This window comes from Nematolebias whitei, chromosome 2 (assembly GCF_014905685.2).
Source record: "Nematolebias whitei isolate Nwh7 chromosome 2, NemWhi1, whole genome shotgun sequence".
Taxonomy (NCBI): Eukaryota; Metazoa; Chordata; class Actinopteri; order Cyprinodontiformes; family Rivulidae; genus Nematolebias; species Nematolebias whitei.
In genome coordinates, this window is record NC_056499.1 from 54,150,694 (window position 1) to 54,164,143 (window position 13,450).

A 13,450-nucleotide genomic window follows, 5' to 3' on the forward strand; every position below is an offset into this window, starting at 1 on the left:
CTCACAGTGCCAAAACCACTGGTAAATGGTTTACTGACCATGGTATTACTGTGCTCAATTGGCCTGCCAACTCTCCTGACCTGAACCCCATAGAGAACCTGTGGGATATTGTGAAGAGAAAGTTGAGAGACGCAAGACCCAACACTCTGGATGAGCTTAAGGCCGCTATCGAAGCATCCTGGGCCTCCATAACACCTCAGCAGTGCCACAGGCTGATTGCCTCCATGCCACGCCGCATTGAAGCAGTCATTCATGCAAAAGGATTCCCGACCAAGTATTGAGTGCATAACTGAACATGATTATTTGAAGGTTGGCGTTTTTTGTATTAAAAACACTTGTCTTTCATTGGTGGGATGAAATATGCTAATTTTTTGGGACAGGCATTTTGGGTTTTCATGAGCTGTATGACATAATTATCAGTATTAAAACAATTAAAGACCTGAAATATTTCAGTTGGTATGCAATGAATCTGAAATATATGAAAGTTTCATTTTTATCATGTAGTGGACTAGGCCCATGTCAAAACTAAGTCTAAGGTCAAAAATCTTGACCTTAAGAACCTTGTGGGACAGGAACTGTCATTTCATTGATTTGAATCCAGAAATACAGGTTCACCCATCCTGAGACTTTCTTTCCTGAAGATTCAAGTGAAAAGAACACTCTCTTTTATTATCATTACTATTTTACAAATGTTGATAATCAAAATGTCTTAGGTCAAACCATTTTAGATGTTGCAGTGAACTAATCTATTTTATTAACTGTGTAATGATTTTTATTCTCATGCAAAGTTAGAACTCATGTCAAAGCTGTTACAGAGTAATTATGCCTTTTCTGATTTCTGCTTTTGAATGAGCAAGTGTACGTTGGTCCAAGGTTGGAGTCAAACGCAAAACAAGTTGTTGGAACGAACTGTCATGTTTTTAGAATCCTCTCAGACGTAAATATAGAGGTTTTGGCACCTGTTTCTAAACTCGCCAAAACAAAACTCTCTCTGTCTGTGAGAACATTTCTGATCTGTTTCATAACAATTCTTGCTGTCTTCTAACCTCTTACGTCACAAAACACACCCCGTCTGGTTGTTTCTGACCAATGGGAATACTCCCAAAAGTGAACCGGGAAAGAGCTCTTTAAAATGTCGGTACTGTTGGGTTCAACTCGGTTCTGTTGAAGCTCTGGAGAAGTTCTGTTGAAGCTCTGGAGAAGTTCTGTTGAGTTCTGCTGGTTGGAGAAGTTCTGCGGCGCGGACAGTGCTGATATGTCCTAGCGCTGGACAGTTCTGTGAGAGACGGGATGATCCTGACATGACAACAGAGCTCTTCCGAGTTCCATGGGATTATAACATTTTCACTCGCCACTACTTCTGACGATTCACAGCATCCTAAGGAGACGCTGGACAGGTAGCGTTAACGGAGCTCCATATCTGCTGATTAACTTCAGAAAGGTAACGAGTCAAGTTTCCTACCAAGCGTACCGGGGAGAGCTGGGTTCTGATGGAGAGTGTCAATTCTGGTGAACACTTCCCCTCCCATACCATCTTTACTCCCTCTAAACTTCTTTCCCATCTTTAAACTTTTCTATCAAGTAGATATTCTTCCAGATATTTAGAAATGTCTGTGTAAAATGCTCATCCACATCCGTGTGGGTAAAAGATCATAATTGTACAGTTTCATAAATGTCTGTGGTGAAGCATCGGAAAAATCATGGCCGTATGATTTTTCCTGATTGATTGCTTATGTTGTTATTTTCATAATTTGCCAAATTAATGTAAATGTTTGATGTTAAATTTTGATTCTGTAAATAAATGACCGCATTCATTTTGATGGGTCAAATATAAATGACGTCTCACGTTTGCATTTCCTTAAATTCAATGCACGTTTTATTCAGTCCAGAAAAATGAGGAATCCGTGTTAAATGATGAATATATCCCAGCATCTGTTCATCTACAATCATTACATTATGGAAAATAATGACCTTTATCACAATATGCTATTTTTTTTTTTTAGAAGGACCTGTATATCCTTCCAATAAACTTTTAATGAGCTTTAGTTCACCATTAAATCTGATGAACTAGATTCTACAAAAACATCTATATTTAAAATTGTATAGTTTTTCTTCATCATTTGATGTATTTACACTCGTGTCTACTTTTATTGTTCAATTTACATATTTGGTTTTGTTTCTTCACAGATATTTATTTTTTTAGCTTTGCTTTAAAGTTTAATTCGTGTTTTGTGATTTATACATCTGTGGGTTGGAATAAAGTTTAACTAAAGGCCATAGTTCTTCTTAAAACATATCTGAGTTGAATATTCCTGAGAGATCCAATAATTTTGTGTCTTTTTAAGGTTTTTCAGCTGAGTTAACTTTAACAGATTATTTAATAGATATTAAAGTGAAAACAGGATTTCATGATAAAGCCGGCATCATTCATTTTTTTTTTTAATATTCACTGATAAAAAACAAATGCATTTTTTTTTTTATATATAAAATGTTTTTAAAAATCCTTTCCATCCTCCATCCCATACCAATCCCGGTCTGCCCGTTTGCCAGGATCGGGGTTCTTCCTTCATGAGCAAGTGAGGCCAAGGTCCGGGCAACGGCCTTCTGCAAGTCAGCAGCTTGTATGATTCTCCGCTGTGACCAGCAGAGCTCGGAGCCCGCAAGGCCGCAAGAGCCCGAGCCGGCAGCACGGAGGATCTTCCGCGGTTACCGGCGGAGCTCAGAGCCAGGGAGATGACTCCCTGCACGGCCTGAACGGGCTCCGGTGTAGGACGGGGAGACCGGCAGAGTTCCATCTAGCTCACTCTGAGTTTTGTCGTCGGCCTCCAAGCACAAAAAACACCTGGACTTCAGCATTAAACACGGTGTTGTCATTATTGTTTTTAAAATATTAAAAATAGATCCAGCCGCTGCTCCGAGTTCTGAGAAATTGCAAATTTAATTGAAGTTTAAACCATCTCTTCCATCGATTATGATGGGCAATGTGAAATCGCTGGGAAACAAGTTGGATGAACTTCAAGCCCTAACAAGGACCCATCCAGAGTATCGGGAATGCAGTGTTATGTGTTTCACTGAGGCATGGCTGCAGGATCATATCCCCGACTCCAACGTTTCCTTGCCAGGCTTTCTGACCATACGAGCAGATGGAGATTTAAAGAGGAGTGGCAAAAGGAAAGGAGGTGGGTTGGCAGTGCTTGTGAACAACAGATGGTTTAATCCTGGACATGTTACTGTGAAGTGTCGTCTCTGCAGTCCAGATATTGAACTGTTAGCACTAAGTTGTTGTCCATATTATTTGCCAAGAGAGTTCAACAATGTTATTTTGGTAACTGTTTACATTCCACCCAATGCTGTTGCTGAGACTGCGTGTGATGTCATCAGCTCCGAGGTTGCTAAGCTGCAGACACAACACCCTAGTGCGTTTGTTGCAATATCTGGGGATTTTAATCATGCCTCTCTCTCTGCTACACTTCCGACATTTGAACAGTTTGTCAGCTGCTCTACCAGAGAAAACAAAACGCTGGACTTGTTTTATGCAAATGTCAAGGATTCATACATCGCTAAAGCTAGACCCCCTCTTGGCAAATCAGATCACAATCTTGTGTTTCTTTGCTCAAAATATAAACCCCTTGTTCAGAGGCAACCTGCAATAAAGAGAACAGTGAGAAAATGGTCAACGGAAGCTGAAGAAGCCCTGTGGGGTTGTTTTGAGGCTACAGACTGGGATGCACTGTGCCAGCCACATGGAGAGGACATCAATGCCATGACTGAGTGTGTGACCGACTATAAACTTCTGTGTAAACAACACCATCCTCACTAGAACAGTGAGATGCTTCCCCAGTAACAAACCCTGGATTACCACTGACCTGAAGGAACTGCTAAACCAGAAAAAAAGAGCCTTCAGGGAGGGAGACAGGGAATTATTGAGGAGCACACAGAAGCAACTAAAAGTCAAGATAAGAAACAGCAAGGAGGTGTACAAAAAGAAGCTGGAGAGCAAGCTCCAACAGAACAATATCAGAGAGGTGTGGTCAGGGATGAAACAGATCACAGGCTTCAAGCAGAAGGATGATCAGAAGGATCCATCCTTCTGATCTGGACAGAGCCAATGAACTGAACACATTTTTTAATAGGTTCAGTTCAGGAACAAGCTCAGCATCCTCCTCTCTTGCCCACAGCCAAACATACATACCACCCTCCATTGACCCAAGGCTGTCCTGTCACACCTCAAATATTGTATCTACCACCTCAGTCATGGACCCTTCTTCTACATATTGGTCTTCAACCAAATCAGAAGATGCTGATACATCCTTTGCCTCCCCGCTCTGCGTCTCCAGAAGTCAGGTGAGGAAGCAGCTGGAGAGACTGAACCAGAATAAGGCTGCAGGTCCAGATGGTGTCAGTCCCAAAGTCCTGAAGGTCTGTGCAGAGCAGCTCTGTGGGGTTCTGCAGCACCTCTTCAACCTTAGCCTCAAGAATATTTCCCTCAAATATGTTTAAAGAAGAGACACAGCCTTTAGTTCAACTTTACCCACAGATGTACAAATCACAAAACAAGAATTAAACTTTAAATCACTAAAATAAAATAATCTGTATATAAGAAAAAAACACATATCTAAATTGATCAATAAAAGTAGACACGAGTGCAAATACATCAAATGATGAAGAAAATATAGAATTTTAAATACAGATGTTTTTATAGAATCTGGTTCATCAGATTAAATTCAGTTCAGTTTATTTCTACAGCGCCGAGTCACAACAGAAGTCGTCTCAGGGCACTGAACAGAAATATTCATAATAAAAACCAGCCGGTCAAAGCAGTTGGCCGCTTGTCCTGAGCCTGGTTCTGCTGGAAGTTTCTTCCTGTTAAAAGGGAGTTTTTCTTTCCACTGTTGCCACTGTGCTTGTTCAGGATGGGAGACTGCAACGAAGCCAAGATTCAACTTGTCTGCTGGATTCCTTAGATAGAGAACTTTACTAATTGGCTTTTATGTATGTTTTTTTTCAAATTACCCTTTATTTATACAGGTAGTCTCATTGAGTCACGAGAACTCATTTTCAAGAGAGATCTGTTTAGGAGCAGATGGTGTGGGTTAAGGGCCTTGCTCAGGGGCCCAGAGTGGGGCGAATGAGGGTGGAGGCAGGTGTGGGTGTTTCACCATATCCACCCACGGTACCGGGAGTTGAACCTGCTACTTTCTGATCACAGGCCCATCTTCTAACCTCTGCGCCACCACTCCCCCGTATGTAAAGTGCCCTGAGACAACTTTGTTGTGATATGGTGCTATATAAATAAACTGAATTGAATTGAAATATTCATATATAAAATGTTAACAGAAACATTCATATTTAAAAATAATAATTTAATGTTATTTATCCGAGGAGCAGACTGCTTTGAGTTTAACTCATTGCAGAACTCTCACTCGATGAACTGAAGTTCATTAAAAGTTCATTAGCAGGATTTTGGATTCTGGACACGCCTCCAGAACCGGTCCAGAAGTTCGGTGGAAATCCTACGTGTAAAGAGCTGATCTGAGCAGGGCTGAGTAGGAGTGGTGGAAAAAGGGCACGAGAAGAAGGGACCAAAAAAGGTGCCAGTTCCGTGAAAAAATGACGGTGGAAAAGGGCTCAAAACCGTACCGAACTGAGCCGAACCGGGCTGAAGAGGAGCTGTGGAAAAGAGGCTATAGACACGACTATGTGATTGAACTGTGAATGTTTTCTTCTTCAGGTGAATATTCAGAGCACACAGCGCCACCCAGAGGCACCAGTTAATATCACAGGGTTCCACTTTCCCTCTAAGGTACGAGACAGAAGGTGGGTGAACGTTCAGGTGTTGCTGAGTCATCTCTGAGTTTTTTGTTTCTTCAGAGGTCTGCAGACACACTAAACATCAGAAAGACCCAAACGGAGAAGGAGACGTCCAACCAGACCAACAGCGATACGTTCAACAGCTTCCAGTTTTGGAGGGATCCGCTGCCCTCCATCGACACAGACCTACTGGATTTACTGGTGCGTTCTGACAAACCGGCTGACAGACTCCATTTTTGCTTTGGGTTGGTGTCTCAGGATGTTAACACTGACTGAACTGTTTCTGCTCTTGTCAGGGTCCAACTGAGGTTTCAAATCCAAACCACACACAGACGGACACACAGGCGACGGACACACAGGCGACGGACACACAGGCGACGGACACACAGGCGACGGACACACAGGCGACGGACACACAGGCGACGGACACACAGGCGACGGACACACAGGCGACGGACAACGAACACTTCAACAGCTTCCAGTTCTGGAGAGACCCGCTGCTGAGCATCGACGATGACCTGCTGGCTTTACTGGTGAGGTCAATACTGGGCCCCGTTCTCCTTCTGATGGTCTGGTTCTTGTGAGGCAGAAAGACAAAGTCCATTTGGAAGAGCTGGATCTAGAATTTGTAGTCTGCTGCTCAAATCGTTTAGGAAACACAGGATCAGAACATCAGACAGACCCACGTTTTCTGAGAACGCAGATCCCTAAAAGAACACTTGAACTGACAGAGTCGTGGTGATGATGAGGATTTCTTTATTTATTTCAGGATGAGGGCGGAGTGTCACCATCAGACTACTCGCCGCAGATGGAAGAGAGAACAGAGCACCAGCCGTCAGAGGAACAATCGCACGATGAGGACAAAGAGAACGAACCTGAGGAGGATGAAGATGACGAAGGGGGCTGGATCACTCCCAGTAACATCAGACAGTTGAAGATGGACTCTGCCAATTGGATGGCTTCAGCTGACGTCAAAGTTGGATGTCTGACCACCGACTTCGCCATGCAGGTAAGGCACCAAAGTTTTTTGACTTAACAAAATGACCTGTTCTGTTGTAGATCAGCTGCTGGGCTTAGGATCATGGTCCATTTGGACCCAATTTGGTCCCAGCTTCAGCTGGTGGACAGATGAACTGACATCTGATGCCAGAACCCTTTGGTCTACAGAGGAGTTCATGGTCCACTCACTGACTGCAAGTAGCCCAAACTCTCAGACCTCCACCACCGTGCTGACAGCTGGGATGAGATGTTGACTGCAGTGCATTCTGGGTAACCACCAGTCCTGTAGTCTCATTGTTCCAGAAGTGTTGTGGTTCCTTCAGATGAACCTTCCAAACTCAAGTCATATTGCCATGTTGTTTTAGATGTTTTTATAAGTTTTCTCCTACAACCCTAACAAGCCATGACCTTTGACCTTTAACCTGCTGAGGCCTGTAGAGTCTGAGATGGAGCTCAGTTCTTTAGGTATTGCACAGTCTGACCTTCTGGGTGAATTTTCTGGGCTGTCAACTCCTGGGGAGATTGTCAACCATCTTAAATGTATAATATTGTTCTCTGTAGAAAGATGGTCTCTCAATGACCTTTGACCTTTCCCAGATTCATAGCCAGCAACAGTTTCTTTTCTGAGGTCATTGCTGATGGTGTTCTGCCTTGGCGTTGTGTTAACACACAATACATGTTTTTTTCCACACAGCTCTTTTGCTTTAGTTAATGACTCTGTTGTGTTTTTGTTCAGGTCTGAATCGTTTCAGAACCCACTGATGACCTCATCAGTTTTATGTCCCGATACTTGAAACCGTCAAACTTGGGTGGACTTTGATTTTCCCATCAGGATGGAGTGTGGTAAGCATGTTTAGATGATGTGAACATGTTTCTGTTTGCAGAACGTTCTGATCCAGATGGGCCTCCATGTTCTGTCTGTGAATGGGATGGTGATCAGAGAGGCGAGGAACTACATCCTGAGATGTCACGCCTGCTTCAAGTAAGACCTAAACTGTGGACTCAGAGGTCCTCCTGACAGCCAGGTCAAGTCTGAACAGAACTGAAGAACCTGAATGTGTTTGACTTTTAGGACGACGAGCAACATGAGTCGAGTGTTCTGTCCTCACTGTGGGAACAAAACCTTGAAGAAGCTGGCGGTGACGGTCAGCAACGATGGCAGCATTCAGATGCATTTCTCCAAAAACCCCAAAGTGCTGAACCCCAGAGGACTGCGGGTGAGATGCTCTGCTCCCCTCTTTAAAGTCTGTGTCAGTACAGACGAGTTAGATAACCAGTTCACAAACAGGTCACAGATCCTGGAGGAGGCAGGTGCTGGTTACTCCTTCGGGGACTCGGAACACGTTCTGATATCACTTGCAACTTTTTCAAAAACTCTATCCAGAAAACAAATCCTTAAAACCTTTTATTTTCCTAAAGTCTGATTATAACACTCCATAGCTGTTAGAATAGAATAGAATAGAATAGAATAGAATAGAATAGAATAGAATAGAATAGAATAGAATAGAATAGAGTAGAATAGAATAGAATAGAAACAGTCTTTATTGTCCCACGGATGGGAAATTAAGTACATTAAGTTAAGTTCATTTCCTGCAGGAGAGATGAATCCAGATGTTTCAGACCAGAGTCAGATTACTTCTTTTCATTGATGGATCCTGAGAGTCATAAACAGTGAGGCTGATCCCTGAAATAATTTTTCACTGTTATGCTGATGACACATAATTATATTTGTCCATTAAACCCAATTCAATTCAGTTTATTTATATAGCGCCAAATCACAACAAAGTTGTCTCAGGGCACTTTACAGAAACATTCACATACATATGAATCCAATCAGCTATTTAGACTACAAGCATGTCTTAAAGACATAAAAACCTGGATGGCCCTTAATTTTCTCCTGTTGAACACAGACAAGACTGAGGTTTTGGTTATTGGACCTGAGCACCTTAGGAATGAATTTTTCAGTATTTCTTCCTCCTTATATGGCATTAATCTGTCCTTCAGCTCTAATGTTAAAAATCTTGGTGTTATTTTTGATCAGGACATGTCTTTTATCCCCCACATTAAAAACGTTACTAGAACCACCTTCTTCCACCTGTGTAATATCACTAAAATTAGAAACATCTGATCTAAAAATGATGCAGAAAAACTGGTCCGTGCATTTGTCACGTCTAGACTGGACTATTGCAATGGTTTATTATCTGGGTGTCCAAATACTTCCTTAAAACATCTTTAGTTGATCCAAAATGCTGCTGCCAGAGTCTTAACTGGAGTTAGTAGGAGAGATCATATTTCTCCAGTTTTAGCTTCTCTCCACTGGCTCCCTGTCAAATCCAGAATAAAATTCAAAATCTTACTTCTAACCTACAAAGCTCTCAACAACCTAGCTCCATCTGACATTACAGATTAAAAAAAAAAAAAAAGAAATCCTAACTGAGCACTTCGCTTTGAGACTGCAGGCTTATTCGTGGGTCCAAGAGTTACCAAAAGCAGAATGGAATATCTTTCAGTTCTCAGGCTCCTCTTTTGTGGAACCAACTTCCAGTTTCTGTCCATGAGGCTGAAACATTGTCCAGTTTTAAGAATGGGCTTTTGATAAATCCTAAAGTTAGGGTTGGCTTGTTATGCCGCTATAGGCTTAGACTACTAGAGGACAAATTGACCTAATTTTTTTTAATTATTTGCTAAAATTTAATAGTTTTCGCTTGATATTATTTCTATCTTAACATCTTGACCTGCCATTGTGTATCTGTTCCTCTCCAACCCAGCCGGTCGAAGCAGATGACCACTTGTCCTGAGACTGGTTCTGATAAAGGTTTCTTCCTCATGGGTTTTTCCCTTTCCACTGTCGCCTTCTTGCTTGCTCAACATGAGAGTTCTGTGATGGAGTTCAACTCAAAGCAGTCTGCTCTTCAGATAAATAATGTTAAATTATTATTTTTAAATATGAATGTTTCTGTTCAGTGTCCTGTGATGACTTCTGGTGTGACTTGGTGCTATAGAAATAAACTGAACTGAAACACCCAGATTTGTTTTGGTATTCTAGGAATCAGGCTGAGAATAAATCACCAAAAATTATTTTATTCCATTTAAAAAGTGTGTAGTGAACTAGACCTCTGACCACAACCTGTCTCTGAAGACCTTCATGGGACAGGAACTGTTATTTCATTGATTTGAATCCAGAAATACAAATTATCTCATCCAGAGACTGTTTAATTGTATCCTGAATTAATAAATTGAAAGAACACTCTTCTTTTTATTATCATTACTATTTTAAAATATCTTGATAATCAAAGTGTGTTTAGTTCATACCATTTCTAAATGTTGAAGTGAACTACTCATTTTAAATCAACTGTGAAACAGTATTAATGATTTTTTTTTATCCTTATTAGACTTAGAAATCATTTTAAATGTCTATTTACAAAGTAATTATGCATTTTGATCTTCTGTCTGAATGAGAAGTAGTGATGTCGGTCGAAAGTCAGAGACAGTCAGAAAACGAGTTATTAGAACGAAGTGTCTTGTTTTTAAACCTAGCAGACAGTAAATAACTTCAACTGGCATCTGCGGTTGTCTCACTTCGCCAAAACATTTCTCTGTCTATACTAATCGTAACATTCCTGCAGCCTCTCTTGACTTTTACTAACCCTCTGACATCACTGAAACACCCCCCTGTTTGTTGTTTCTACCAATCAGGAAGTACCAAGTGACCGGAAGTGAGGACTCTTTAAAAGTCAACACTTCCTGGAACTAGTCAGTCTTCTGAGTCTTCCTGGAGTCTTTCATGGGGTCTTCTTGGAGTCTTCCACTTCTGAGTGGAATCTCTGACTGAGTCACAGCGCCTCGCTGTGAACCCACCCGGGCGTAACGCCCTACAACTTCGAAGGAAGCTTATCTGTTGTACGGAGTAAATCGTCACAACTTCTGACAATGACCAGCAGCTCTAACCGGAGACGCTGGAAAGGTAGCGTTGAAATGGACCCTGTACCGGAGCTGATTCATCTTCTGCAAAGGTAACGAGTCGTCACGCACCGCGTGTACCGGGGGTTTGAGCTGGTGTTGGAAGAAGCATGCTAATTCTGGTCAACAAAATACATCTTCCTCCATCCATCTACTTTTAAACTTCTCCATTCCTTCCTTTAAACTTTTTATTTTGCCAGTAATCTAGATGCCTTCAGAAATGTTCTGTTGTCTTGTTAGTAAAGCGTGCCAAGTTTTTATTAATCAGAACCAGATCAGCAAATCAATGTGTACATGTTTTGATGTTAAATTTTGATTCTGTTAAATAAATGACCGCATTTATTCTGATGGGTCAAATAAAAATGGCGTCTCATGTCACTGATTAAACAATCCTCACAGTTATCTCGTCACATGGCATTAATTTAACTCAAAAAGAAAGAATCCGTTGTATTTAAATAATTAATATTCTTTGTGCTTGAACTAGCTTTAAGAATAATTAATTAGTAGTGAAGAGACAGTTAATCTGTCCCCACATTCACTACAAGTGAGTACGGTATAGTTGAAAAATCTAGTGAACAACAATAACAGCGAGCTCCATAATTAATATTATCAGAAGCTAGTTTTTTTTAAGGACGGTGCCGACTCACCGGACTTTCAGAACCGACCACACCGGCAGAGCTGTAGACTCAACCATCTGTGGTTTCTGTTCCTTTTAGACTTCATCCATAAACAAAAAGGAAACTAGCGTAATCAATGTAGTGTGCTAAGGGCTAGGTTAGCTTCACCCTCTCACTACTAATTATTTAAATAAACGGGTTCTCTCTTTTTCGATTTAAATTACTGCCATGTGACCGAGGTAACTGTGCGTGGATTGTTTAATCAGTGACATGAGACGTTAATTTCCTTTGACCCATCAGAATAAATGTGGTCATTTATTGAACAGAATCAAAATTTAACATCAAAGCATTGTACACTTGATTAGCTGATCTGGTTCTGATTAATAAAACTTGGCACATTTTACTTAATAAGACAACAGGACTTGAAGAAGGCATCTAGACTATTGGCAAAATAGCAGAGTTTAAAGATGGGAAATGAAGGAGTTTAAATGGAGAGAAAAGATGGATAAGGAGGGGGTGTCTGTTCGGACCGCAGAATGGCACGCTTCTTTCAACACCAGCCCAACTCTCCGGTACACTTGGTGCATGACCATTGTTACCTTTGCAGAAGATACATCAACTCCAGTACAGAGGTCCATTTCAACGCTACCTTTCAGCGCCTCCGGTAAGAGCGTCTGGCCATATCAGGAGTCGCGCCTCTTATTCCGTTCAACAAACACGCTCATCTCCCGGGCGGATACACAGCAAGATGTGAGTCTGTCAGAGGTTCCACTCAGATGTGGAAGAATCCATCACAGGCTCCGAAGACCAAGTTCAAGACTAGACTTCATCAGAGGCCCACTTGAGGAGCTCAGGAGACTTGACCGACTGACTGACAGACCCAGTTGACTGAGAAGTTCCAGGAAGTGTGGACTCTTAAAGAGTTCTCACTTCCGGTCACTTCAGGACTTCCTGATTGGTTGAAACAACCAACGGGGTGGTTCTAGTGATGTCAGAGGGTCATTACAAGTCAAGAAAACAGGAATGTTTTATGGACTTTTAGTACAGACAGGAGAAATGTTATGACGAAGTGAGGGCAAGCAGGTGCCAGTAGCTTCTTATTTACCGTCTGCTAGGTTTAAAAACAATCCACTTCGTCCTAATAACTTCTTTCTGACTTTCGACCGACATCACTACTTCTCATTTCAGACAGAAGATCAAAATGCATAATTACTTTGTAACTAGACATTTAACTTGATTTCTAATTTAAATGAGGATTAAAAAATCATTAATACTGTTTCACAGTTGATTTAAAATGAGTGGTTCACTTCAACATTTAGAAATGGTATGAACTAAATACACTTTTGATTTATCAAGATATTGTAAAATAGTAATGATAATATAAAAGAAGAGTGTTCTTTCAATTGATTACTTCAGGATACAATTAGACAGTCTCTGGATGAGCAAATTTGTATTTCTGGATTCAAATCAATGAAATAACAGTTTCTGTCCCATGAGGGTCGTCAGAGGCAGGTTTTGGTCGGAGGCCGAGTTCACTACATCAAACACCAAAACGTTTTATTTATTCAGATTCTGTGAAAACGAAACATACTTCAGTCTTTGTTTGTGTGAACTGCCACCAGTTCTCATGTCAGCCTGTGGACACGTTTGACTCACGTGTCGTGTTTCTGTTGCAGCACTCGCTGCCGCTGCCTCACGGCGGGAAGCACGCCAACAACCCCCACCTGGTGGAGGACCAGCGCTTCCCCCAGCAGCGGCTCTCGCGGAAGGCTCGGCAGAAGACGGATGTCTTCGACCCGGACTACACAGCTGGCTCCTCGCCGTTCTGCGAGAACGACATTTACAGCCGGGCCGCCAATCTGCACATCAGAGACGGTCAGAGCGGCGGCGGCAGGAGGCGGGCCAACCCCAACGCTGCGCGCAAGAAGTTCAGCAAGAAGTGATGTCATCCATCCTGCAGGATGCTCATGTTACTAACCTGTGGAGGGTTCTAGCATGGTTCAGAACCACACACGGACTCTGGTGGAAGCTGATGTTAACACTCACATCTGTTTGATTAAACT

The 13,450-nt window shown here is 41.8% G+C and overlaps 1 protein-coding gene across 1 annotated transcript in view; it reads left to right on the plus strand.

Moving 5' to 3' along the window:
• The window catches only part of nob1 (NIN1 (RPN12) binding protein 1 homolog), a 36,393-nt gene extending 22,943 nt beyond the window's left edge, over positions 1 to 13,450 (plus strand). The window contains exons 4-10 of the mRNA XM_037697739.1: positions 5,732 to 5,803; positions 5,872 to 6,012; positions 6,108 to 6,344; positions 6,581 to 6,820; positions 7,695 to 7,792; positions 7,883 to 8,027; positions 13,064 to 13,450. Of these exons, the coding sequence (XP_037553667.1) occupies positions 5,732 to 5,803; positions 5,872 to 6,012; positions 6,108 to 6,344; positions 6,581 to 6,820; positions 7,695 to 7,792; positions 7,883 to 8,027; positions 13,064 to 13,330 (1,200 nt within the window). The 3' untranslated portion in view covers positions 13,331 to 13,450. The remainder of the gene's footprint in view (positions 1 to 5,731; positions 5,804 to 5,871; positions 6,013 to 6,107; positions 6,345 to 6,580; positions 6,821 to 7,694; positions 7,793 to 7,882; positions 8,028 to 13,063) is intronic.